This window comes from Triturus cristatus, chromosome 2_2, assembly GCF_964204655.1.
Source record: "Triturus cristatus chromosome 2_2, aTriCri1.1, whole genome shotgun sequence".
NCBI classification, from domain to species: domain Eukaryota; kingdom Metazoa; phylum Chordata; class Amphibia; order Caudata; family Salamandridae; genus Triturus; species Triturus cristatus.
In genome coordinates, this window is record NC_140582.1 from 1218658280 (window position 1) to 1218685256 (window position 26977).

The following is a 26977-nucleotide window of genomic DNA, read 5'->3' on the forward strand; positions in this document are numbered from 1 at the left end:
ATCCTGAAGGCAGAGTGCTTGGTTTTCATGTGAGAGGGTGCTCCTGCATGAGTAGAGCCCCTCTGCAGCGTTCAGAGCCCCTTCTCTAATGCTGTTTGTGGTGCAGCCTGACCATATACTCGCGGTAGATGCTAACTTTGGAATGGCTGCACGGAAACATGTCGTGTTTGGTGTCAAACACCTTGGAATACTACCCCTCCGCCAGTCATGGCAGCGAGGGTAGCATTCCACCCTTCTAGAGGGAGAGACACGTACCAACCGGTATACCCGGTACCAACTTTCGAAAGCACTGGCATCACAAAATGGATGCTACTGTCACAGACACAGGTCTGACCTCCTGCTGCTGATCGAAACTCCGGCAGGGGAGGCCTGGACAATAGGTTTCCTGTCACAGGGAAGTGCAACCACCTCCCCAGACAGGATGATGTGTATTGGGGCTGGGTGGAAGCACTCTCGAGTGCTTTGAAGTCCTGCACTGGGGCCACATTTTCTGTCCCTGTGCATAGTTCAGTTCAAACCGGAGCCAGGGGCTACCAGCCCCTGCTCTGGCGCGAAACTGGACAAAGGAAATGGGTGTAGCCACCCCTCTTTCCAAATCCTCCCATAGGTGGGTCCCCAGAGCTAGTCCAACCCCTTCCTTAGGTATAAGAAAGGAACCCCAGTCCTTAGGACTTTAGATATCCCTGGACGAAACTCTATAGCTGAATCCTGGCACTTCGACGCTCTACATCACGATTAGAGGACTGAAGAATCTCCCTTGGGGTCAAGGAGTGACTCCCCTGCTTGGCAGGCACCAACGAAGCATCTGTCCGCTCTGCATCACAGAAGCTCCCGCCGGACGCCAAAGTTTTTGCATCACCAGAGATGGATTTCCAGACTTCCCCGAGGCTACCCTGAGTCCACAGCAAAGCTGAGGCACGTAGCTGTGGTGGGTGATGTGGCACCGTGACCCCTGGACACCGAGCACATTTGCAAGTGCACCAACTTCCTGAAATCTCTGGAAGCCGTGCTTTGGGTTCCAAGTAGCCCCAGCCCCGAGCACCAACTGCAGCGAAGATCACTGGCCTACACTCCACGAGTGTTCCGTGGGCTAGCTCCAAGTGCGGCAGCTCGAGGCTCCTTCGCAATCTCTAGTCCGTTGGCTAGTGGGTCCCATGAAGGCAACTCTTCATTTGCTTGGGCTTTCCTGGTTGCTGCAGAAGTGCCCTGACTTACCCTCGCTGGGTGAGTCCCTCAGACCTTGCTGGTCTGCACCGCAGCCTTTTCTTCATTTCCCCGTGACTTGCCGTTGCCAAGGCTTGTTGGGTCCAATCTGGTCGCCGACACCGCAGCACTCGACAGACTCCGCGGGACAGCTCGATTCCAGCTCCTGGTTGTCGTCGACGCCTCCTAGACCTCGTGGCTGAAGAGTCAAGGCACCCGTCAATTTACCTGAAGCACCCGACATCTGAGGGCATTCGACTATCGTGCCCCTGGTCACTGGCTAGTGACCCAGACTCTGTCCCCTCTGCTTTCAGGTCTTCCTCTTCCTCGATCCAGGCTTGGATCACACCGACACTCTTCCACTTCACGGCAGCAGCACTTTCCAGAAGATCGCCATTGAAAACGACGACAGTTCCCGACACCATTTGACACGTATGCACCCGGCTCCCCTGGGTGAGGTAACACTAGTACTACAGTACTCACGTGGATGTGGGCCCAAGAAACTCTTAAGTTTAAAGGGGTTAACTGGAAGTCCTCTCCGAAGTGTCCTAATTCTTTAAAAATCCAACCGCGACTTTCCCCATAGAAGTTAACGGTGATTCGCGGCTGTGTTCTCACACTGCACGCGTCCCCCGTGGGTCCCTTGTGTCACTACCTTAGGTGGTTCCTTGGGGTCCAAGCACTTCTACAGGCTCTAGGCCTTGTGTCTAGCTCAGTCGTGGTTCTTATACCACTATTTCGGTATATGGTTTGGTACGCCCCTAGGGCTCAAACGTGTATTGCGCTAATAACTGCTGATATTTGCTTGGCAACTTATGTACTTCGAACTCTAGCCTCATAAAGAGACTAGAGGGGTGTGTTTAGTAATACATTTATATATTTTATATATATACCTGGTGTGGTCCTCTTTCATTTGGTAATTCAAGAGATTATAGACTGGTAAAACAAGCTGCTTTACATTCCTTCAAGACTTAGCCTGAAGGCTGCTCCCCATAGCTACCACTAGGATAGCTTTCAGTAAAGGTTGTCTTTAACCTATCATCAATAAGGAGCTGTTTGGACTGGTACAGGGTGCCCACTATAACTAGTGGACAGCATATATCAGGCAACCTTCTCACATTGGTGTGCAGCGTGTGGGATTCCAGCTTGCTATTGTTTTACCAGATAATCTCAATTGAATTGATCAACTGAAAACCACTAAAGGTACCTTAGGTACATATAATACAAGCTTAGAATACAGTGAGTTCTACTGAACTTAGAGTTGGTTGTCAAGGGCTTAGCACACCCTTTCCACAACTCAAGAGAGTTTAGTAGGCCACACTAGTGTAGGTAGTTCATTACACCACACCACACTAGTAATATCTTTTATGCCAGGAACCAGTGAGTCCCTGACAGAAGCCCATGGGCTTCTTCCCTCCAGATATGAGGAAATCCCTTACACAGAGTTGAAGGCCTTATGCAATGTGAGGGGGCTGAAGAAGGCAAAAGCCCCACCACCCAGCATCTCATAGAGATACTCAAGCTAGATGATCTCAAAGGTCCTTCAGGGTCTGAAGGGGTAGGCAGAGTGGGTGGAGCAACACATGAGGAAGGACCTAGGGGCGGAAGTCCCCATGGCCCAACCTCTGCTGTTGGCCAGGGTGATCATGATCAGGACCTGGACAACCCAGCTCCACTGGATGAGGAGGAGGAGGACAAGAATGGCCCCCTCTTTGTCCCTCTAGGTAGTGGGCTTAGAAGGGATAGATCTCACTCAGGTGAGTCTACCCATTCTACCTCATCTGTGGGGACCTCTGTCTCTTCTCACAGACGGAGGGAAACCTCTCAGGAGAGAAGGAAGAGACTGATGAAGTATGAGGAAGCCCAGCTTCAGATCAGAAAGCAGAGCTAGAAAAAAGATGGGACTAGAGAACCATGGTGGCAGCAACTTCCCTAGAGATAAGGAGAGGTCTCATGACCATAGAAACCTGAATGAGATTGTCCCTCCCTACCAGAGTGGGGATGAGATCCACAAATGGATACCTGCCTTGGAGAGGGCCTGTGAAGTACAAAGGGTCCCCCAGGAGCAGTGGGCAGCAATATTATGGCTCTCCTTTGCAGACAAAGGTAGAGATAAAATCCTCACTGAAAGAGAAGAGGATACCAGCTGTTACACCAGTACCTGGTGGACTCTAATCTGACCTCTCCCCAAGAATTGGGAAAGAAGGCAGATAAGTGGGTCAGAACCAGGGTCAAGCAAAAGGTACAGAACCAAGGTGGTGACCCCAAGAAGGCAGATTCTAAAAACTCTGAAAAGGGTGGGGAGAAGGGTAAAGACCAGAAGTCTTCACAAGGCCCCCAAAAATCTTCTTCGTGTGGTGATTTATAGTCTAACAAAGGGAAAGGCCAAAAGAAACCATGGTGCAAAATTTGTAAGCAAAAGACTCACTGGACCAGTGATTGCACCAAGTCCAACAACTCTACTCCAGCCCCCACCAATGCCCCTAAGGCACCTGCTCCCCCTGGTGCAGTTACAATTGGTGGAGGGAATACACAAGCCAAGGGTTTAGTAGGGTTGACCCTGGGTACTGAAGTGGGTTCTGGCCTAGTCAGAGTAACTACTCAGGCTGTCTTAGTCTGTGATGGAGGCATAGATATGACCTCCTCTGTGAGTCCCAGTAACATGGGCAAGTACAGACAATTGAAATTAGATTTATAAAGCGCAGCTAATGCCCGAAGGCGTCTTGGCGCTGTAAACGAGCTAGGGACAGAGGCACATTAGCGCAAGCGGCAAACTGAGTTAATTCCTTCAGGTGGTCTGTGTGAAAAGCCACGTTTTCAGGCCTTTCCTGAAGCTCATCAAAGAAGATGCTGTTTTTAGGGTGACGGGTAATGTATTCCACAGCATTGCTGCTGATCGGAAAAGGCTCCTGCCTCCCCACGTGGTCTTCTTAAAGGGGATAATTGCCATGTTCCTGGCCGTTGCTGACCGTAAGGTTCTATTAGGAACATACCACTTTAGTTTATTCCTGAAGTCTGTTGGTCCTGGTCGTGTAGTGATTTAAAAGCCAGGCATAGGACTTTAAACTTGCATCACTGGGAGCCAGTGTAGTTTTTTTATGGCTTCCCTCGCTGATACATTTTTGGGGATTTTTAAGATGGGACGTGCTGCCGCGTTTTGTACTATCTGAAGCCTGTTAATCAGGCCTGAATTAATGGTGAGATAGAGACTGTTGCAGTAATCTATGTGGGAGAGGACCAAAGCCAGAGTCACTGGTATGCATTACTTAATTTTATTGATTAATCTTATAGCACAAAAGCAAATGGATGTGACTTTGCTGACTTGGTCCTTAAATTTCAGTTCTTTATCAATGATGATGCCCAGATCCTTAGTTTTGGTGGAAGGTATAGGCAGCGCATCAAGTACTGGTGGCCACCAGTCGGGCATCCAGAGGGAAGGTTTGTTACCAAAAATAATGACTTCGTCTTAGACGCATTCAACTTCAGACAGTTGCCATCCATCCAGTCACTTACTCTCTTCATACAGGTCTTGAAGGCCTCACCTGGGTACGTTCCTCCATTTGTTAATGACACCACAATCTGTGTGTCATCAGCATAGGAAGCTAGGGCGCATCCTGCTTCTTTTATTATCAAGGCTAATGGTGCTACATATAGATTAAAAAGTGTGGGGTTCAGGGCCGAGCCCTGAGTGACTCCACATGGCAGGGATAATTGTTTGGAGGTTGCTGATCCCATTGCTACATTTAGTTGCCGATTGGTTAAAAATGATTTTAAAAGTTCAAATGCAGTGCCTTTTATTTCTGCATCCTGCACACGGTCAGCTAAGATCTCATGGCTGACCGTATCAAAGGCCGCCGAGAGGTCAAGCAGCACTAGCGCGGCTGTTCCTCCTCCATCTAGGATTGCACGGATATCTTCTGTGTCTGTAATAAGGGCAGATTCAGTGCTAAGATGCTTCCTGAAGCCATGTTGTATTTCATCTAATAGTGAATTTGATTCAATATGTTCTGTAATTTGTTTGTTCATTGATTTTTTAATGCATTTGGCGGCGAAGGGGAGTCTTGCGATAGGGAGATAATTGCTGAGTTCTGAGCTATCAAGCTTGTCTTTTTTTAGGAGAGGGAGAATAGAGGTGCGTTTCCATTGAGCAGGAAAAATGCCGCTGGTGAATACTGAATTGATGATAGGACCCAGATGTACTGCCAGTTGGGTGGGTATCAAGTAAATTATGTTGGGCGGGCATGGGTCATATGGGGAGCCAGCCTTAATTGATAGGATACGGTCTTTAAGTTGGTCGTCGCAGGGGTTTCTAAATTCAAGAAGGCTGGTTATATTTTGCTTAGGGTTGGGTGTAAGCTTCTTCTGGATGTTAATGGTTGCAAATTTATCATAGATATTGATCACCTTCTTTTGGAAGGAGTTCGCTAGTAGGTCGCAGAAAGCTTGGTTTGATTCCGTATGGCTGACCTTATAGGGTTTGACCAGCTTACTGATAACCGAAAATAGGGTTTTATTGGTATCACAAGCATTTTTATGTGTTCCATGAAGTAATCTGTTTTGGCTTTTATGATGTCTTTTTTATGTTTTGCAAGTTTGATTTTATATGCAGTTTTCTCCTCTTCCCTATAATTTCTTCTCCATCTTTGTTCCTGTCTACGACATTCCTGTCTGGATAGTCTCAGATTTTCATTGTAACAGGGTTGGGACAGTTTCCTTTTTACTGATATATTAGTGATGGGAGTTATTTTGTCCAACCCAGTATTGAGCCAGTGAGAGAGAGTTTCAATGTTGTGATCTGCGTCCTGCTCCAATCGGCAAGGGGTAGCAGCAATCATCTCCACAAATTCGTCTGGCAGGATTTTATGCCAGGCTCTGCTGGTGGTGTGTTGTATAGTATGTCTGTGCTGTGCTAATGTTATAGCCTTCATATGCCAGTTAACCACCCAGTGATCTGACCAGGTTCATGGGACGGATGGAGATATCACAAGATTCTCCCAGTTGGAGAATATACCGTCCAGCATATGGCCGGCTTTGTGTGTTGGACCTTGGCTAACTAGAGGTAGTCCAAATGAATCCATTAGGTCAATAAGTCTTAGTGAGTTAGGGTATTTTGTATTTTCCAAGTGGAAGTTAAAATCTCCCAGCACCGTAAAGTTTTCATTAGAGCTTCCATTTCGGAGGCGATTTTATCTATGAAGCTATTCCTGTCTCCAGGAGGGCGATACACTCGGATTCCTTTAAGGGCTAATGAGTCTGGTGGTTCGATAGAGAAGGTCATAGCTTCGAAGTCTACTGTATGTAGCGGTTCGAATCTGGTCTTATAGGATCGCCAGACGCCCACCCCTTTTAAGTTGCCTGTCTGATCTAAAAATGGTGATGCCAGGGGTTGTGGCTGCAACTATATCGGGGCCAGAGCTGTCATCTGCCCACGTCTCTGTTAGAAAGGCTACATCTATGTTAAGTGTTTGAGCAAGATCATAGAACTCTAGTTGATGTTTCACCAGAGATCTAGTATTTAAGAGTAGGCAGTGGATGTTGTTTTGGCTTGTGGGGGAGGACTGAGTTGAGTCTGTAGGCACTGGTGTTGTGGTACTTATAGATGGCAGATTTTCTGGTGAGCATGTGACTATGTCAGAAGTATTACACTGTCTTAGTGCCAGTAGTTCTTCGCAGGAATATCTGATGATGTAATTGGATTTTGGGGCTCCAGTGCCAGGGGTTCTGGCGCTGGGCTCGGTCGAGGCGCGGACGGGCTTGCCTTTGGCGCGCTCGCACCATTTCCTCCCCTTATACTGCCCGGCTTGGTTAGTGGCGGAAAAACTATACCGCCGACCTATCCAAGATGGCAGTTCTGCGTGGCCCTGCCAGGAAGTGAGTCACTTCTGAGTTAGGACTGTTCCCCGGGATCTCCCTCAACAACAAACAGCCCGCTAATGACTGCGGTGGACCGGGGAGATCACAGGGCGCAAAGGTGCTGTTCCACTTCTACTAGGTGAGTGCTGTATGCGCTAGTCTAGTGCAGAATAAATGAAAACAGCCATTAATCAATGGAAAAGAGGCTTTGGCATTTAGGGACACAGGAGCAAGTGTCACAATGGTGACAAAAGATCTTGTGGATCCTGGGCAGATTATACTTGGTGAAATGTACCAAGCGACCAATGCTAGCAACGTCAGAACAGACCATTCTCTGGCAGTTGTTAACTTCTCCTGGGGAGGGATAACTGGCCTTAAGAAGGTTGTGGTGAGTGCAGACCTACCAGTCGAATGCTTGCTTGACAATGATCTAAAGACTTCAGCTTGGGCAGAAGTGGAGCTCAGGACCCATGCAGCGATGCTGGGAATCCCTGCATATGTGTTTGCTGTGACTAGGTCACAGGCCAAAATGACTAACACTGAACAGGCCTTGGATTCTGGGATAATGGACCAAGGGTCATCCAGGAGGAGGAGCAGTAGGGTTAAGGCAGTGCCTTCCCTCCTGACTCAGGAAGCAGATCAGACTCCTGAGGGAGAGGATCTCAGCCCTTTGGAAGGAACTGTCCCAGAGGAGCTTGAACCTGACCAGGTTGAGTTCTTGGGGACAGAAGGCCCTTCCGGGGCAGAACTGAGCCAGGAGCAGTGGAACTACCCCTCTCTTGAACCCCTCAGACAGCAAGCTGCTGCTTAGGCTGCTGGGAATACTAGTGGCCCCCATAAAGTGTATTGGGATGATGGACTCCTTTATGCAGAAGGTAGAGACCCCAAGCCTGGTGCCACCAGGAGGTTGGTTATACCTCTGAAGTTTAGGGGTTTCCTACTGACCCTAGCCCATGATATTCCTCTAGCAGGTCACCTGGGCCAGAACAAGACTTGGGACAGACTTGTTCCTCACTTTCACTGGCCCCACATGTCTGACGACACCAAGGTGTTTTGTCGCTCCTGTGTAACCTGCCAAGCCAATGGCAAGGCAGGTGGCACCACAAAGGCCCCCCTGATACCACTACCTGTGGTGGGGGTGCCATTTGAAAGGGTGGGGATTGACATTGTTGGTCCCATGGATCCCCAAACAGCGTCTGGGCACAGATGTATCCTGGTGGTAGAGGATCATGCTACCAGGTACCCAGAGGCAATTCCCCTTAGGACCACCACAGCCCCTGTGGTGGCAAGAGCCCTTCTGGGAGTTTTCTCAAGAGTGGGTTTCCCTAAGGAGGTAGTATCTGACAGAGTTGCAAACTTTATGTCTAGCTACTTGACTGCAATGTGGAAGGAGTGTGGAGTGAATTATAAATTCACCACACCCTGTCAGCCACAATGCAATGGTTTAGTTGAAAGGTTCAACAAAACCTTAAAGGGCGTGATTAAAGGGCTCCCAGAAAAGCTTAGGCGAAGATGGGACATACCCTTGCGCTGCCTTTTATTTGCATACAGGGAGGTGCCACAAATGTGGGTTGGTTACAGCCCTTTTGAACTTTTGTTGTGTCACCCTGTCAGGGGTTCATTGTGTCTCATGAAGGAAGGATGGGAGTTACCTCTCAAGCTCCCAAAACAGGACATAGTGGACTATGTACTTGGTCTCCACCCCCGGATGGCTGAATACATGAAAAAAGGCAACCAAAAACCTTGAGGCTAGCTAGGAATTACAAAAAGCCTGGCATGACCAAAAGGCTGTGCTGACTGTTTATCAGCCGGGGCAGAAGGTGTAGGTGTTGGAGCCAGTGGCCCCAGCAGGTCTCCAAGACAAGTGGAGTGGACCCCATACCATTGTTGAGCAGAAGGGTGAGGTTACATATTTGGTAGACCTAGGAACGCCCAGGAGTCTCCACAGGGTTCTCCATGTCAACAGACTGAAACCATATGTGGACAGGGCAGACATGGGTTTACTCATGGCTACTGATGAGGGACAGGAGGAAGAGAGTGACCCGCTCCCTGACCTGCTCTCACAGAACAGTGATGATGGGTCAGTTGATGGTGTGGCCTTGGCAGGCAGACTCACTGCCCAGCAGCAAACTGATTGCAGACAGGTGCTCAATCAGTTTAGACACATGTTTTTACTGACTCCAAGTCAGACCACCTGGTGCACTCATGAAGTGGACACTGGGGACAGTCTGCCTGTGAAGAATAAGATCTACAGCAACCTGACCATGTCAGGGACTGTATCAGGACAGAACTCCAGAAAATGTTGGGACTGGGTGTTATTGAGCCTTCAGATATCCCTTGGGCTAGACCAGCAGTCCTGGTCCCAAAACTTTACACCAAAGATGGCAAGAGAGAAATGAGGTTTTGTATGGATTACAGAGGCCACAATGCAGTCACTAGGACTGATGTCCATCCAATACCAAGGGCAGATGAGCTAATAGACACTTTAGCCTCAGCCAAGTATCTAAGCACATTTGACTTGACAGCTGGCTACTGGCAGATCAGACTAGCTGACGATGCAAAGCCAAAAACTGCATTTTCTACCCCTAGTGGGCATTATCAATTTGTGGTGATGCCCTTTGGTTTGAAGAATACACCTGCCACTTTCCAAAGGTTGGTGAATACAGTTCTCACAGGTCTGGAAGCCTACAGTGCAGCATATCTAGAAGATATTGCTGTCTTTATCTCCACCTGGGAGGGTCACCTGGTCCACCTGAGGAATGTTTTGGAGGCCCTGCAAAAAGCAGGCCTCACTATCAAGGCCACCAAGTGCCAGATAGGGCAGAGCCAGATTGTGTACCTGGGCCACTTTGTAGGTTGAGGCCAGGTTCAACCACTACAGAGCAAAATCCAGACCATAATGGACTGGGTTGCTCCAACCAGCCAGACTTAGGTGAGAGCCTTCTTAGGCCTGACTGGGTACTATAGGAGATTTGTCAAGGGGTATGGATCAATAGAGACACCCCTGAACGACTTAACTTCCAAGAAAATGCCCAAAAAGGTTCAGTGGACAGTTAGCTGTCAAAAGGCATTTGATGACCTGAAGCAAGCCATGTGCACTGCTCCCATTCTGCAGAGTCCTGACTACTCCAAAAGGTTCATTGTCCAAACAGATGCATCTGAGTTGGGGGTGGGGGCTGTACTGTCACAATTGAATGATGAAGGTCAAGATCAGCCAGTAGCTTTCATTAGCAGAAGGCTGACCCCTAGAGAGAAACGTTGGTCAGCCATTGAGAGGGAGGCCTTTGCTGCGGTTTGGGCTCTGAAAAAGTTCAGGCTATATTTGTTTGGTACTCAGTTCATTATTCAGACAGACCATAAGCCCCTCTTGTGGCTAAAACAGATGAATGGTGAGAACCCCAAACTGCTTAGGTGGTCCATTTCCCTATAAGGGATGGACTTTACAGTGGAACATAGACCTGGGAGTAACCATGCCAATGCAGATGGACTCTCTAGGTATTTCCACTTAGAACATGAAGACTCAACTGGTCTAGGCTAGTTTAATGTCCCCACGTTTGAGGGGGAGGTTGTGTAGGAGAGTAGGATCTGCCTCTTATGTTTACCCCCACTTTTTGCTGGTGTTTCACTGTTTTTCGACTTTAGTCTGGCTGGGGCCCTGCTAATCAGGACCCCAGCCTAGCTGCTTCCTCTCTAAAATGGTTTCCATGTACATTAGGTACATCACAGATTGGATTCTGGGGTGCCATTATAAGTCCCTAGTATGTGGTATACTATGTACCCAGGGCATAGGTACCCCAGAGGCTTACCAGGGGCTGCAGCATGTATTATGCCACCCCTGGGCAGCCTTCCAAAATGACACCACAGGTCTGCTACTGCAGCCTGGGTAAGGTGGTGCATGCACCCCTTACTGTGATATAGGTTACTTATATCACTATCTATACACACACATAAGAAACCTATAAGTCACTCCTATGGCAGGCCTTATCAATCCTGAAGGAAGAGTGCTTAGTTTTCATGTGAGAGGGTGCTCTTGCATGAGCAGAGCCCCTCTGCAGCGTTCGGAGTCCCTTCTCTAATGCTGTTTGTGGTGCAGCCTGACCATATACTCTTAAGTGCATTATAACCTTGTGGTAAATGCTAACTTTGGAATGGCTGCACGGAAACATGCCGTGTTTGGTGTCAAACACCTTGGAATACTACCCCCCCCCCCCTCTGCCAGTCCTGGCAGCGGGGTAGCATTCCACCTTTCTAGAGGGAGAGACACGTACCAACCGGTATACCCGGTACCAACTTTCAAAAGCCCTGGCATCACGAAATGGATGCTACTGCCACAGACACGGGTCTCGCCTCCTGCTGCAGACCGAAACTCCGGCAGGGGAGACCTGGACAATAGGTTTCCTATCACAGGGAGATGCAACCACCTCCCCAGACACGATGATGTGTATTAGGGCTGGGTGGAAGCACGCTCGAGTGCTTTGAAGTCCTGCACTGGGGGCACATTTGGTGTCCCTATGCATAGTCTAGTTCAAACCGGAGTCAGGGGCTACCAGCCCCTGCTCTGGCGCGAAACTGGACAAAGGAAATGGGTGTAACCGCCCCTCTTTGCAAACCCTCCCATAGGTGGGTCCCCAGAGCTAGTCCAACCCCTTCCTTAGGTATAAGTAAGGAACGCCAATCCTTAGGACTTTAGATATCCCTGGACGAAACTCTATAGCTGAATCCTGGAACTTCGATGCTCTACATCATGATTAGAGGACTGAAGAATCTCCCTTGGTGTCAAGGAGTGACTCCCCTGCTTGGCAGGCACCAACGAAGCATCTGTCCGGTCTGCATCACTGAAGCTCCCGCCGGACGCCGAAGTCTTTGCATCACCAAAGGTGGATTTCCAGATTTCCCCGAAGCTGCCCTGAGTCCACAGCAAAGCTGAGGCACGTAGCTGTCGTGGGTGAGGTAGAACCATGACCCCTGGACACCGAGCACATTTGCAAGTGCACCAACTTCCTGAAATCTCTGGAAGCCGTGCTTTGGGTTTCAAGTAGCCCCAGCCCGAGCACCAACTGCAGCGAAGATCACTGGCCTACACTCCACGAGTGTTCCGTGGGCCAGCTCCAAGTGCGGCAGGTCGAGGCTCCTTCACAATCTCTAGTCTGTTGGCTGGTGGGTCCCACGAAGGCAACTCTTCATTTGCTTGGGCTTTCCTGGTTGCTCCAGAAGTGCCCTGACTTACCCTCGCTGGGTGAGTCCCTCAGACCTTGCTGGCCTGCACCGCAGCTGCTTCTTTGTTTCCCCGTGATTTGCCGTTGCCAAGGCTTGTTGGGTCCAATCTGGTCGCCGACACCACAGCACTCAACAGACTTCGTGAAAAGCTCGATTCCAGCTCCTGGTCTATCGACGCCTCCTGGACCTCGTGGCTGAAGAGTCAAGGCACCCGTCAACTCACCTGAAGCACCCGACATCTGAGGGCATTTGACTATCGTGCCCCTGGTCACTGGCTAGTGACCCAGACTCTGTCCCCTCTGCTTTCAGATCTTCCTCTTCCTCGATCCAGGCTTGGGTCACACTGGACACTCTTCCTCTTCATGGCAGCAGCACTTTCCAGAAGATTGCCATTGAAAACAACGACAATTCCCGACACCATTTGACATGTATGCACCCGGCTCCCCTGGTTGAGATAACACTAGTACTACGGTACTCACGTGGGTGTGGGCCCTAGAAACTCTTAAGTTTAAAGGGGTTGACTGGAAGTCCTCTCTAAAGTGTCCTAATTCTTTAAAAATCCAACCGCGACTTTCCCCATAGAAGTTAACGGTGATTCGCGGCTGTGTTCTCACACTGCACGCGTCCCCGTGGGTCCCCTGTGTCACTACCTTGGGTGGTTTCTTGGGGTCCAAGCACTTCTACAGGCTCTAGGCCTTGTGTCTTGCTCAGTCGTGGTTCTTGTACCACTATTTTGGTATATGGTTTGGTACGGCCCTAGGGCTCAAACATGTATTGTGCTAATAACTGCTGATATTTGCTTGGTAACTTATTTACTTCGAACTGTAGCCTCATAAAGAGACTAGTAGAGTGTGTTTAGAAACAAATATGCATATTTTACATATATATACCTGGTGTGGTTCTCATTTCATTTGGTCATTCAAGAGATTATAGACTGGTAAGACAACTGCTTTACATTACTTCAAGACTTATCCTGAAGGCTGCTCTCCATAGCTGCAAAAACAACAATTGATGGACAGAATGCAGAACAATGTCATACATTCAACCCAGTACAGAGATCTGGGCCTAAATCCATCGTTTTTTTGCTCACCATGCCATTCCAGTTTGAACCCAGCCATATGCAAATCAGTCTTGACCCTGTGCCCCATGGGAACAGTCCAGCCCGAACTGCCAAGCCAGGTCCTCCCTGGACTGGAAACAAGCATCCTAGGACCGGTTTCGGGCTTTCAGCCCTCATCAGCCAGGATAGCTTGATTCCAGTGGCATGGAGAGCAAGGGACTCACGTCTGAGCATACCCTTCCCACTCAGGGTGACAATTGCAAAAACAACAATTGATGGACAGAATGCAGAACAATGTCATACATTCAACCCAGTACAGAGATCTGGGCCTAAATCCATCGTTTTTTTGCTCACCATGCCATTCCAGTTTGAACCCAGCCATATGCAAATCAGTCTTGACCCTGTGCCCCATGGGAACAGTCCAGCCCGAACTGCCAAGCCAGGTCCTCCCTGGACTGGAAACAAGCATCCTAGGACCGGTTTCGGGCTTTCAGCCCTCATCAGCCAGGATAGCTTGATTCCAGTGGCATGGAGAGCAAGGGACTCACGTCTGAGCATACCCTTCCCACTCAGGGTGACATTTGCAAAAACAACAATTGATGGACAGAATGCAGAACACTTTGCCACTGGATTCAAGCAAGCCTGGCTGAAGACGGCTGAAATGCCAGAAACCGGTACTAGGAAGCTTGTTTCCGGTCCAGGGAAGGCATGGCTTGGCAGTTCAGGCTGGACTGTTCCCATGAGGCACAAGGTCAGACTGATTTGCATATGGCCATGTCTGAACTGGGGTGGCAGAGTGGGCTAAAGAACGGTGATGGATAAAACCCAGATCTGTTGACTGGGTGTGAGTGTTTGATTGGTTCTGATGCTCCGTCCATCACCACCCCCCTTTGTACCGCTTTGTTCGCCATAAGTTGGCAGGGTATGCTCAGACGTGAGTCCCTTGCTCACTTTGCCACTGGATTCAAGCAAGCCTGGCTGAAGACGGCTGAAATGCCAGGAACCGGTCCTAGGAAGCTTGTTTCCGGTCAAGGGAAGGTATGGCTTGGCAGTTCGGGCTGGACTGTTCCCATGAGGCACAAGGTCAGACTGATTTGCATATGGCCATGTCTGAACTGGGGTGGCAGAGTGGGCTAAAGAACGGTGATGGATAAAACCCAGATCTGTTGACTGGGTGTGAGTGTTTGATTGGTTCTGATGCTCCGTCCATCACCACCCCCCTTTGTACCGCTTTGCTCTCCATAGCTACCACTAGGATAGCTTTCAATAAAGGTTGTCTTTAACCAATTCACCATAAGGGGTTGTTTGGACTGATACAAGGTGCCCACTAGAACTAGTGGACAGCATATACCAGGCCAACTTCTCAGAACAACTACCATGCCTACATGGACACAGATAGACGCACAATTGCCTACGTTGACGTAGTAGTATCCTCTCACCTTTACAGCTTTAAATTCCTCTTCTACTTTCTGCTTAGATGCCATGATTCCTTCCTTCTCTTTCATCAGGAGACGAAGCCAGCTCTGGAGTTCATCCTGCAGAGTGGAAAAGTCATGGGGTGAAAGTTTGCACCTGCACAGGCAGGTGTGCTATCTGGGAGCAAGTAACACAAACAAACCTGCCTATGCACTAGCACAGTGTTTCCCAAACTGTGGGTCGTGACCCCTAGGTGGGTCTGCAGGCGATTTTTGGTGGGTTATGAAAGTCCAAGCAATAAATAAACATCCCTTTAAATTCTGTATTTATCTGTCATGTTTGCTGCACTTCAATTACAGAGGTCAAATGCCAGGCTCTGCCTTCTGACAAATTGCTGCTTATTTTCTTAACATGAGAATTGGTGTTTATAAACTCTTCTCACTTTCCAGTCAGAGAAAGAAAAGTAAAATGAATTATCTGACAATCTCGCTGGGGTACAGGGGGTGTGAAAAGGAAAGGCTGTAGGAGGTAATCTCTTGTAACACAACAAAACTGTAAATACCTGTAAGTAAACCGCAGTCAGTCAGCAGTTAGGAAGGCATAAATGAAGCACAGGTTTCAACAGCAGAAGCGACTGCTCAGATTACAAAGAGCGGGTAAATGGGATGGCTACAGTGTACGTTAAATTTAGGATGAAAGTCTCTAAACTGAATGCCAACTTCAATCCGTGCACTGACTAGGAATCCCCTCAGTTCAGGGTTGGGACCCGCTAAGGTTACATTTCACTTCAAAAGCAGGAGATAAACATGCGCCTTTATGGAGAGCGCACTGTGTAATCTGGGTTCTCTGATCTCCTTACCTTGTACTCAATGGCTGCTTCGTTATGGGGAGCGCACTGTGCAAGCTGGGGTCTCTGGGCCCCTCACCTTGTACTCAACGGCTGCTACTTTATGGAGGGCGCACAGTGTGATGTGTGATCTCTGGCTCCTTACCCTGTATTCCATGGCTGCCTCTCAATCGAGAGCGCAGAGAGTTATGTATGGACTTAGGGCTCCTTACTTAGTACTCAATAGCTGCATTCTTTATGGGGGGTGCACAGTGTGATCTAGGACCCCTTGCTCCTTACCTTATACTGTACGGCTGCCTCATTTATGCGGCGCACTGTGTGATCTGTGGCCTTTGGGCTCCTTACCCTGTGCTCCATGGCCGCCTCCTCTATGGAGTGCATAGTGTGATCTGTGGTCTCTGGGCTCCTTATCTTATACTGTATGTCTGCCTCATTTATGGGGCGCACTGTGTGATCGGTGGTCTCTGACTCCTTACCCTGTACTACGTGGCTGCCTCCTCTATGGGGCGCACAGTGTGATCTGTGGTCTCTGGCTCATTACCTTGTACTCCATGGCTGCCTTCTCTATGGGGCGCAGAGTGTGATCTGTGGTCTCTGGCTCCTTACCCTGTACTCCGTGGCTGCCTTCTCTATGGGGCGCACAGTCTGATCGGTGGTCTCTGACTCCTTGTCTTGTACTCCATGGCTGCCTCCTCTATGGGGCGCACAGTGTGATCTGTGGTCTCTGTCTACTTAACCTGTACTCCGTGGCTGCCTCCTCTATAGGGGCGCACAGTGTGATCTGTGGTCTCTGGCTCCCTAACTTGTACTCCATGGCTGCCTCCTCTATGGGGCGCACAGTGTGATCTGTGGTCTCTGGCTCCTTACCTTGTACTCCGTGGCTGCCTCCTCTATAGGGGCGCAGTGTGTGATCTGAGGTCTGTGGTTCCTTACCTTGTACTCCATGGCAGCCTCCTTTATGGGGAGCGCAGTGTGTGATCTGTGGTCTCTGGTTTCTTACCTTGTACTCCATGGCTGCCTCCTCTATGGGGCGCACAGTGTGTGATCTGGTTCCTTACTTTGTACTCCTAGGCTGCCTCTTCTATGGGGCGCAGTGTGTGATCTGTGGTCTCTGGCTCCCTACCTTGTACTCCATGGCTGCCTCCTCTATAGGGGCGCACTGTGTGATCTGAGGTCTCTGGTTCCTTACCTTGTACTCCATGGCGGCCTCCTTTATGGGGAGCGCAGTGTGTGATCTGTGGTCTCTGGACTCCCTGCAGATGACACAGATGAGCTTCTTGTCCTCCTGACAGAAGAGTTTCAGCTTCTCCTCGTGCTCCTGACACAGGCCCCCCTCACCCGACCTCTCTGCCTGCAGGGAGAGCTGCTTCACCGACTCTACAATGCTCTGTAGCTGCCGGTTCGCCCTGAGCCTCCCCCGGGCCGAGGCCACTCTGCACTGAGGACAGAGGAGGGCCTGGCCAGGCCCCGGGGGGCACCCGAGGATGCAGGCGCGGCAGAAGTTGTGCCCACACTCTGTGATGACCGGGTCCTTGTAAAACTCCAGGCAGATGGGGCAAGAGGCGTCGGCCTTCAGGCTGTGCAGGGGGCTCGCGGCAGCCATGGTGCCTCGGGAGCGCGAAATGAAACCGAAACTTAAGGTTCACTTCACAGTACGAGTTTCAGGAAGTGCGCACGTGCCATGTGACCTAACCCTGGTGAATGCCAAGCACCACCCAAAACAACGCGTGTGAAGTATGTGAAATGTGACTCCAGTGAACAGGAACAGAGGACAATACAGCACGTTCATGCGCACCCTGGCAATGAAGAGGAGACTGGACGGACAGGTTTTACAGTGATATGAGATCATGTTGTGACGCAGCATCCAGAGACAGCGCGAGAGGAGGCCTCTTTACCGACACAGGCAGCTACAGCATCAGGGTAGATATATCAACAACACAGAACCATTTTGAAAATGATACAAAATGAGTTGCCCAGGATCACAATATTTGGCATAGTGCAGGGAAGTAAATATTTGAGTTTCAGCTGCAACGAATCCAACAGACACATTTCTCCTTTGGATGGTTTCAGGTGAGGCATCTGGGAGGTCTCTGAGTCTGGCCTCTGCTGGACCGCCCCCCAGGTAACTCAGCAGTTAATGAACCACCGCGATCATCACATGTGCTCAAGTGAGATGGGGCTGAGCCCAGTTGTGTCCTCCCTGTTTAAGTTCTGGCATAGTCTGCAAGCTCCGCCCCTTCACCCCCCTGACCTCCCTCTCAGGGAGAGCAGCGACTGGATTTGACAACCCTACATGTCCCCTACAACATATCAGAACATCACGCGGTGAACAGGTATCACTCCTTGACAGCGATCAGCCAATCCGGAGCTAGGATATTCCCTTGGAAGTCTAGGAGTGATGATGACTGGTTGTGTGTCTTCAGCCTCATCAAGGCCCCAATATCATCTTCAGACAGCATCTCTGTGGCAGAGCAGTCCCCGGCTGTAGAAGACACAACAAGCTCCATCCAGGATTCTGAGGAACAACAAGTTCTTCAGAAGGAGGAACTGTCCATCCCACAGACCACTCAAGACCGGCAGGTGTAGCAAACATAGGAGAAGATCATGTGTGTGACCGGCACTTGCGTAGTGCTGGTATTGTGTGATGGGCAACGAACCCTCACCCACTGGTTAGTGGCATGCTTCATCATAGGGTACTGTCCACATTCAAGGGATGTCTTTGCCAGCATGGCCTCAACCGAGACTTTGCACTTTCGAAGATGTTGTCATTACTAATAATTGGGAAATTAAGAGATATTGTTAAAATGACCTAGTGGAGCCCCTATGTCCTTTTATTAGCAGTGCCACTGACAAGATTAAAAACCAAGACAAGAAGTAAATATTACATAATGCCTATTGTCCCCACATCCATACGTAGACATGTTTGGGCCCCAACAAAGCCTAGATGGGTCTGTGGCCTTCTTCAAGAGCACTGATTCCTGCACTTGCCCAACCCATTGACCATGATTAAGGTGTAAAGGTGTGAAGGACAGTTTCATATGCATTGTAAGAGTTGAAGTGATATACTCACTAAAATGAATGATAATAGATCCGGTAATTCCCTAACAAATGGGGAGATCAGGCCACAAACAGGGAGAGAAGAAGTACCTACCTGTATTTAGACATCCTTTAAAGTGTAGATACTAACATTATACATACTCATTGATTTTCCTATGAATATTGCCAGTTCAGCATAGGTCAAAAGTGAAGGCTGTGTGAGGGTTCCTGTCTATCTCATCCACACATCTCCTTGGCAGACCTCCTCTTGCTGTCGGTATAAACTTTAATCCTCTCCTGTGGATGAGGGTCTCAAATGTGCACCTCATGATGTACGGACAGCGAAGACCCCTTCTTGTGTGTGAGCTGGGTCTTCACGTATCTCCCAAACATCAGTTCGGCTGGAGATCGTCCTACAGAATCTGACACAACAGTTGACATGTGGATCTCTGAAATATAAATCCACAGCGGAAAGATTGTTTGCGAAGGGAATGCCAAGAAGAGTCATTGATTAAACAAATAGTGTAATACACTGGTTAGCCATGGTGTCCACCATATCCACGAACCCTGCCACCACAAAGATGTTGTTTCCTTTGTTTGTGAAAGAGTTTGAAGCAGAAAAAGCAATTCTCAACCTGCTGCAACCTGGGACTGTGGTGCCTTCTCAATAGTGTGTTTGTCAAATTGACCGTCTTTTCTGCATGCTGTGAGGCGGCTGCGAAATGCATCAGAATTTTCCTGGGATTTGTCTAGAAGAAAGAAAGAAGCACTCAATCTCCATTCTTCAGAAGCAGGAGATGCCTGATGTTTAAACACCGTGTTGACGAAAGGCTAGATAACGCACAAATAAGATGTTTCCTGAAGCTGTTTCTTCGGACAATTGCCACTCCACCGTCCCAAATTCGATTAGAATTTGTATTGAAGAAGCAAGCAGTAATGATGGAAGCTTTTTGAGCTACTTCGCCAGCTCACGTTGGCCCCTAATGGATCCCTCAGGGAATGATTAATCGTGGTCTTCAGGAAAGAAATTTCAATGGGTCCCCTTTGTGACAACTGCAATTGAATGCTTCGGAGCTAAGTTTACTCACACAAAAACTGCTGCAAAAACTAATATCTAAGATGCTAGTCAGAAATGAAAAATTAATATCGTGGGAAGAAGACCGACAAGAACTAGGGCAAATGGCCCATGCAGTTCTATCAGGACCAGAGAAAAGCTTGATATTTATCCAACTCCATGAACCTGGCCCTCAAAAAGACACTACTAAATTTGTACGCTTAAGTGGTCTCACCAACCACAATTGTCGACTGTGGGATTTTAAGCAGGAATCCCTAATGCATGTAATCTGCCTTTGCCCGCTTGAAAAATGTAAGATGGAATTGGTTAAAACTGATATGCAGACGCTTGAGCATCACTCAATGCAATCAGGCTGTTACGGCATGTTTTAGCTGTAACGACGTACAACTTTCCACCAGATGTATGACATTTCTTTAGGAAATGTTCAGGGTCGTGAAATCAATCTTCACAGATTGCTGAAAGACTGAGCTGTCTGTCGGACTTTTAGCCAAATTCTTGTATCATAGTCAATCGAAAGATCTAGCCAGGCCCTATGGGGGGGGTGATGTAAGCCCCCCACATTATATCGAGCATTTTAATTATTTGGCAGGGTCCCCTCGAACCCCATGTTTTGACCAAATTGCTGTGGGCTCATCCCCAAGTTGGCAAGTGCTCTTTCTAGAAAGCAAGCTAGGATTTGCATGAGCTAGAATCGCTTGGCCATAAGCCACCATCTATTGTATCACAAAGCTGTTTACGGAGCCACTATTTGTTGCACTATTAAAGCTATTTGAGGATCTTATACAGATGTTTAGAGACTGTTAAGAGGAATTAATCACTATCACCGGATGTCAATGTATATTTCACTTTATGAACTGTGCTGGTCGTAGGCGTACAAAGTGGTACTGAGCTGGTTTCACGAGGGCTTATCCTCTTTTATTCTTTTGACAGGAGTGGGGAATAAATGGAGTATTTATAAAGCTTTTTTTGTCCAGTGCTTACCATTGGGTTTCAATGAAGTCTATTCATTGACTTAAATCCCACACTCTTAGGACAAACCAAGTGTGTGGCACTATAGACAGATTGTGAGATTACCAAATTTTATCTTGATGTTATGTGCATGATACCGGCTTGAAGTGATGAATTATCGCACCAATGTGATTTTATGTTTTTATTATGTTCAGGTATCTATGTATAGTATGGTTTTTAATAACTTAAAACAATAAGGGGCCGATTCAGATTTCGGTCGGAAGGGCTCCGACCGATGGTCGGAGCCCTTTCGACCAAATCGGAAGGTGTCGGCCGGATTCCGACTCGGATTTCCGGGTTGCGGACGACAGGCTCAGAGAGCCTATCCGCCGTCCGGAAATCCCTCAGTACTCCCCCGGCCACCTCTTTGCGACCGAGGGAGTACGATGGCAGTTTTTCACTGCCTTTTCGTGCTGGTCTTTCCGTCACGAAAAGGCAGTCGGAAACTGTCTTTGGGGGCCCCCAGTGGGGCCCCCATGGGTGTGAGGCTGCCGAAAGGCGGCCTGGGGGCACCTATGGTGCCGCTCTGTGGATCCCTGCACCCGGTGGCAGGCACCTTGGGGTGCCAGACACAGGGTGCAGGGATGAACTGCACCCCTGCTTTTCGCATTGCAAGCATGCATTCCACTCGGAGTGCATGCTTGCATTGTGAAGCATACGAATGCGACCGAACCCTGTTCGGTCGCATCATACTTGCAGGGCCGTAACCGACGACAGCAGGTCGGTCGGTTACGGCTCCTGACCGATGTCGGACGGACCTGAGTCTGTCCGACATCGGAATCAGCCACAAAATGATTACCTTACCTAACCTTGCATTACCTTTCCCAACCTCATATTTGAACTTAACCTCAACCCAGGAAAGCCCTGGAGGTATCGCCAATTTACACTTTAAGCAGCCCTGCCTAGTACCACACATATGCATTTCAGTGTTGCGGTCCGCATCACCGAACTGAAATGCAAAGTCACGCATAATAGCGCCTCCTCAGCTGTCAAGCCGGAGCATTAGTATTCATGCACCATACTGAGACTGAAACTAAGCTGGAGTGGCAGCGCGCTGGGTAAAGAGTCAGAATATCGAATTGGAAATGTCAACTTACACTAATATCAATTTTGAAATATCGAGACACAGAAATATCGACCGCAAGAATATCGTGGTCAAGAATATCGAGTATAAGGCAAGACATATCCTTTTTCTAAATATCGAAGTCATTAATATTGTTTGCAAAAATATAGATGTAAAAATATAGTTTTTTAAATTAGTGTTATGTATTTTAAATGTATGTGCTCTATTTTTTGTCTAAGTATTGCTTTTGTTTTTTAATATATGTGTTCATTTTTTAGTAGTTATTATTTTATTTTAAATTAATTTTGCGTTTTAGTCCCGTAGTGGGCTGTGGGTTTATAGGGGAATTGAGTGGGAAGTAATTTAATTATAATACATTAAATATACATTTTTATTGATTAGTATTTATTTAATTTAGATTTTATAGTGTTAATTGTGGGAATTGATTTTTTATAAATTATTTGATAATTGGCTGTTAATTTCTATTAATTAATTAATTGGTAAATATGTTAATTGTGTCATTTGTTTGGGAGCGGTTTGTGGGTTTATAGGGGAATAGGGTGGGAAGTAATTTAATTATAATAAAATAAATATTAATTTTTATTTATTAGTATTTATTTAATTGAGATTTTATAGTGTTAATTGTGGGAATTAATTAATAATTGGCTGTTAATTTTTATTAATTAATTGGTAAATATGATAATTGTGTCATTTGTTTTAGGAGCGGGTTGTGGGTTTTTAGGGGAGTAGGATAAGAAGTAATTTAATTTTAATATATTTATTAATATTTTTTATATAATATATATTGAATTTTAGTTTATAGTGTTATTTGTGGGAATTAATTCATTAATAATCATTTAGAATTTGCTTGTTAATTGTTATTAATTAATTAATAATTGTTAATTATGTTAATTGTGTCATGTTTTTAAAGATGGGTGGTGTTTTTATTTAGGGAAATAGGGTGGGAGGTAATATATTTTTAAATAATTAATTATTTGTTAATTAATGCTAATTAATTAATTAAAATTTAAATATGGCAATTGTGTAATTATTTGGATGTGTGAGTTGTGGGGTTAATAGTGGTAAATGGTGGGTAGTACATTTTTGGAACTTAATTAATGATTAGTGGTTAATTGATAGTAATTTATTATTGTAAAATTAGTTATGGAAATTTTGTAATTATTTTTAGGTGAGTGTTGTGGTGTTTATTGGGGTAGAGGGTGGAAAGTAATTTAGTTTAAAATAATTAATCATTACTTGATCATTAATAGTTATTTATCACTTGATGAATATTTTTGGTAATTGTTTATTTTTAATTTTGTTTGTGGATTTTGGTTATATAGGCGTAACATTTGGTTAGTATATTAATTTTTATATGTTTTAATGTTTTTTAATGAATAATAGTTGTTTAATTGATAAATAATTGTGTTAATGATGGAGGTACACTTTGTTTTAAATTTAGATGTGTATCGTAAATAGTGTGGTGTTATAGGGTAGTTAAAAATATATTATATTTATGTAATAAATAATGTTTTTGATTATAAATCATTTTATTACAAAATATTTATGTTTGTTAATTATTAAAAAAAAAATCTTTGTATGTAATTTTTAGATTTTTTTATATTATATTATGTTTCTGTTTTTTTAATTTTTTAGATATGTTTTGTTTTTGGAATTGTTATCAACTTTTATATTGCAGTTGATATTTTGTTTGTTTTCACATTTAAATTTTCTTCAGTGGGAATAGTAATTTTGACCTCTCCGCTATCCAACACTTTTCCTACTGCTGTATTTGCATGAGTGGGAATAGTAATGTATACCCCTCCGCTATCCAAAACTCTCCCTACTGTTTCACTCGCTGGAGTGGGAATAGTACGTTTTACTCCTCCGCTATCCAACATATTCCCTACTGTTGCACTCGTTGGACAGGGAATAGTAATTTTTTGCCCTCCACTATTCAACACTTTCTCTACTGTTGCTCTTGCAGGAGTGGGAATAGTAATTTTTTCCCCTCCGTTATCCAACACTTTCCCTACTGTTGCACTCACTGGAGTAGGAATAGCAACTTTATTCCCTACGCTATCCAACACTTTCCCTACTGTTGCACTCACTGGAGTGGGAATAGTAATTGTATTCCCTCCGCTAAACAAAGCTTTCCCTACTGTTGCACTAGCTGGAGTGGAAATAGTAGTTTTGACTCCTCCACTACCCAACACATTCCCCACTGTTGCACTAGTTGGAGTGGGAATAGTAATTTTTACCCCTCCGCTATCCAACACTTTCCCTACTGTTGCACTCGCTGGAGTGGGAATAGTGATTTATTCCCCTCCACTATCCAACACTTTCTCGACTAATGTAATTACTGGAATGGAAATACAAATGTTTACCTCTCCGCTATCCAACCCTTTCCCTACTGTTGCACTTGCTGGAGTTGGAATAGTAACTTTTTATCCTTTGCTATCCAACACTTTCCCTACTGTTGCACTCACTGGAATGTGAATAGTCATTTTTACCTATCCGCTATCCAACACTTTCCCTACTGTTGTATTTCCTGGAGCGGGAATAGTATTTTTTACCTATCCAACACTTTCCCTACTGTTGCATTCGTTGGAGTGGGAATAGTAATTTTCACCCCTTCGCTCTCCAACACTTTCTCTACTGGTGTCCTCAATGTAGTGCAAAGTGTAGGTGTAAAAAATATTAAATATTTTATTCTATAATATAATTTTTTTAATACATGTTTATGTTACAGGTGTATGTATATATATTTATTTATAATTTTTAATATATTTATAACATGTTAAAATGATTTATTTATTGTTTTTAAGTAAATATATATATATTGCATTTTATATATGTATGTTTAATGTTTTTACATTTTGGGGCCAATTCTGATCTGGGTCAGAAAGCTCTCCGACCCAGCCGGGTCCGGAGTGTTTTCCGACCCAGCCGGAGTCCTGCAGTCCGACCGAGCGAGTACGATGCGGCCGTATGCTGTCGGACTCGGTTCGGTCGGACTCCCATAGAAGTCAATGGGAGCCGGTCGTAAGACGTGTGCATGGGCTCCCACTGACTAACTGGGTATGTCGCGGACAAGTGCGCCCCCTACAGTGAGTACGCGTCTGTGCCATCTGCACCGTACATGCCTGGGTTGGGGAGACCCATGGGTCTCCCCCTGTGTCTGAGTCGTAGGGCTGCGGGTGACAGGGGCTCTGACGCGGACCCCCAAAGGCAACCACCCGGGCAATTTGCTAGCCGGACACTCCGGCTTCCACAGGTTGTCCGACGCGTGCATCGTACTGGCTCGGTCGTGAATCGCATCCATTGCACGCCACGGTTAGCTTACGACCGAGACCTACGGAGCGGTTCGGACCCGGAAACGATTCGGTTGGTGAATTTCATGTAGCTCGCATCTTACTTGCTCACTCGTACAGCTGTACGAATCGGGCGGAAAACACGCGTACGGCGCGTAGTTTTTCCGGCCGGATCGCGTTCTGTGCACTTCCGACCCGGATCGGAAATGGCCCCTAAATGTATTACTTATAATTGTTACCATTAACAAATAAATCTAAATATTTTTTTATAGTTTAATTTATTGTTTAATTTGTTTTACATTATTTTTTATATATAAAAAAACAATATTTTATACATCGATATTTTTTACAACTATATTTTTTCCAATATTTTTGTACTTACCATTATGAAGATAGGAGGTCGATATTTTTGACAATAATATTTTTGTCATGATATTTCTGTAGGTCGATATTGTTGTTGTTGATATTCTGTCAGTGATCCGTCTCCAAAGTAGCTTTTGGGCACTGACTCCTGACGTCAGTCACAAATGTATCAAAGCTGCATGGTGCTGTCGGGTGAATATTGTTACATTGTACCAGATTAGCAGCTAGAGCTGCGGATTCTGAGCCAGGCCCCAAGCATGCCAGGAGCAGCGTGCACAGCGAGCTGGATCACTGACAGAATATCTAATCTGGTACAATGTAACGATATTCACCCGACAGCACTATGCAGCTTTGATACATTTGTGACTGACGTCAGGAGTCAGTGCCCAAAAGCTACCTTGGAGACATCAGCCAGCCAGGTGAGTTGTGTTTAGAACATGACTCTCACACTTTAATAGCAAAGGCAGGAAGTCCTGCTGCTAGCGCCTGCAGCATGGCTGCAGTTCATGAGAATAAAGTTGAAGGCTGCATTGGCGGTGCCGCTTGCACCGCATGTGCCTCAGTAAATTATCTAAAAATGCAGATCCTGCGACAGGACCCGACGACCCACCGGCAGCTGAATGGACCACACGGACCGTGGCAGCCGCTGGAGTGGTTCCACAGCAGCCCAGAAAGCACGCCACCAGTCCACTTGACTTCTGTGCAGAGCTGCGCTGAGCCTCGAAATCATGCATCTGCCACGGAAGTTGTTGCCGCCACGAGGCGACTGTTACCAAACTGCTCGCCGGCCTCACAGAGTAAGTGAGTTCTGCTTCTAATAAAATTTGCTTTAAATTAATAGCGCTAGTAGCGCGCGGTCATGATGATCGTCTTCAGCTGCAGCTGCAGCTGCCTGCTGCCCTGTTTGAAACAGGCACGTGCCAGGCAGTGATGTGTGATATTAATGTTCCAGCAGGCATGCAAGAAAGTTGTAAAGGGATTTTTCGGGGCCTTTGTGTCGGGCGGTTGAAAATCTCACTTCGGGGCAAAAACTTCAGATATTTCCACTTTTTTATTTCTGTTAGAAAGTTATGACTTTTCCGACAATTTATGTGGCACATTTCCTCACATACCGTTAACAAATGGATCGGTCTAAGATAAGTTTTGCAGGAAAGAGACTGATGTACAATGTTTGCATGATGTGTGAATAGTCTCTCTTACTGTGGGACAAGTTGTGCTCAGAGCTTTGATACCCGCCCACCTCAAATACATTATTGAAGAAGCAATCAGATTGTACCTGTTTGTGAAAAGTAATGCATGCTGGGACTGAGGCCTGCATGAGTTAGCAGAGCTCCAGACCAGCATTTGTTATTGCAGAGGCTTCTCAGCACAGTATGATCAGCACATGCAGAGGGAGGCGTGTGGTTCTGTTTCAGTCCCCCCGTGGAAGATTGATCCTGTTTTTGTTGGAGCGTGGACGGGGCGTTGTGAAACGAGACTCATAGGCAGGCAGTATGGCCTCTCACTTCCTGTTTGGAATAGT

General features: G+C 46.7%; 1 protein-coding gene across 2 annotated transcripts in view; it reads right to left on the minus strand.

Annotated features, from left to right (window-relative positions):
• The window catches only part of LOC146863425 (E3 ubiquitin-protein ligase TRIM7-like), a 222421-nt gene extending 201940 nt beyond the window's left edge, over window positions 1-20481 (minus strand). For both annotated transcript variants that reach the window (XM_085642849.1, XM_085642848.1), the window contains exons 1-2: window positions 16786-20481; window positions 14773-14868 (exon numbers count right to left, since the gene is read on the minus strand). In XM_085642849.1, coding sequence (XP_085498975.1) covers window positions 14773-14868; window positions 16786-17199 — 510 coding nt within the window. In that variant the 5' untranslated portion in view covers window positions 17200-20481. The remainder of the gene's footprint in view (window positions 1-14772; window positions 14869-16785) is intronic.
• Window positions 20482-26977: the final 6496 nt, after the last annotated feature.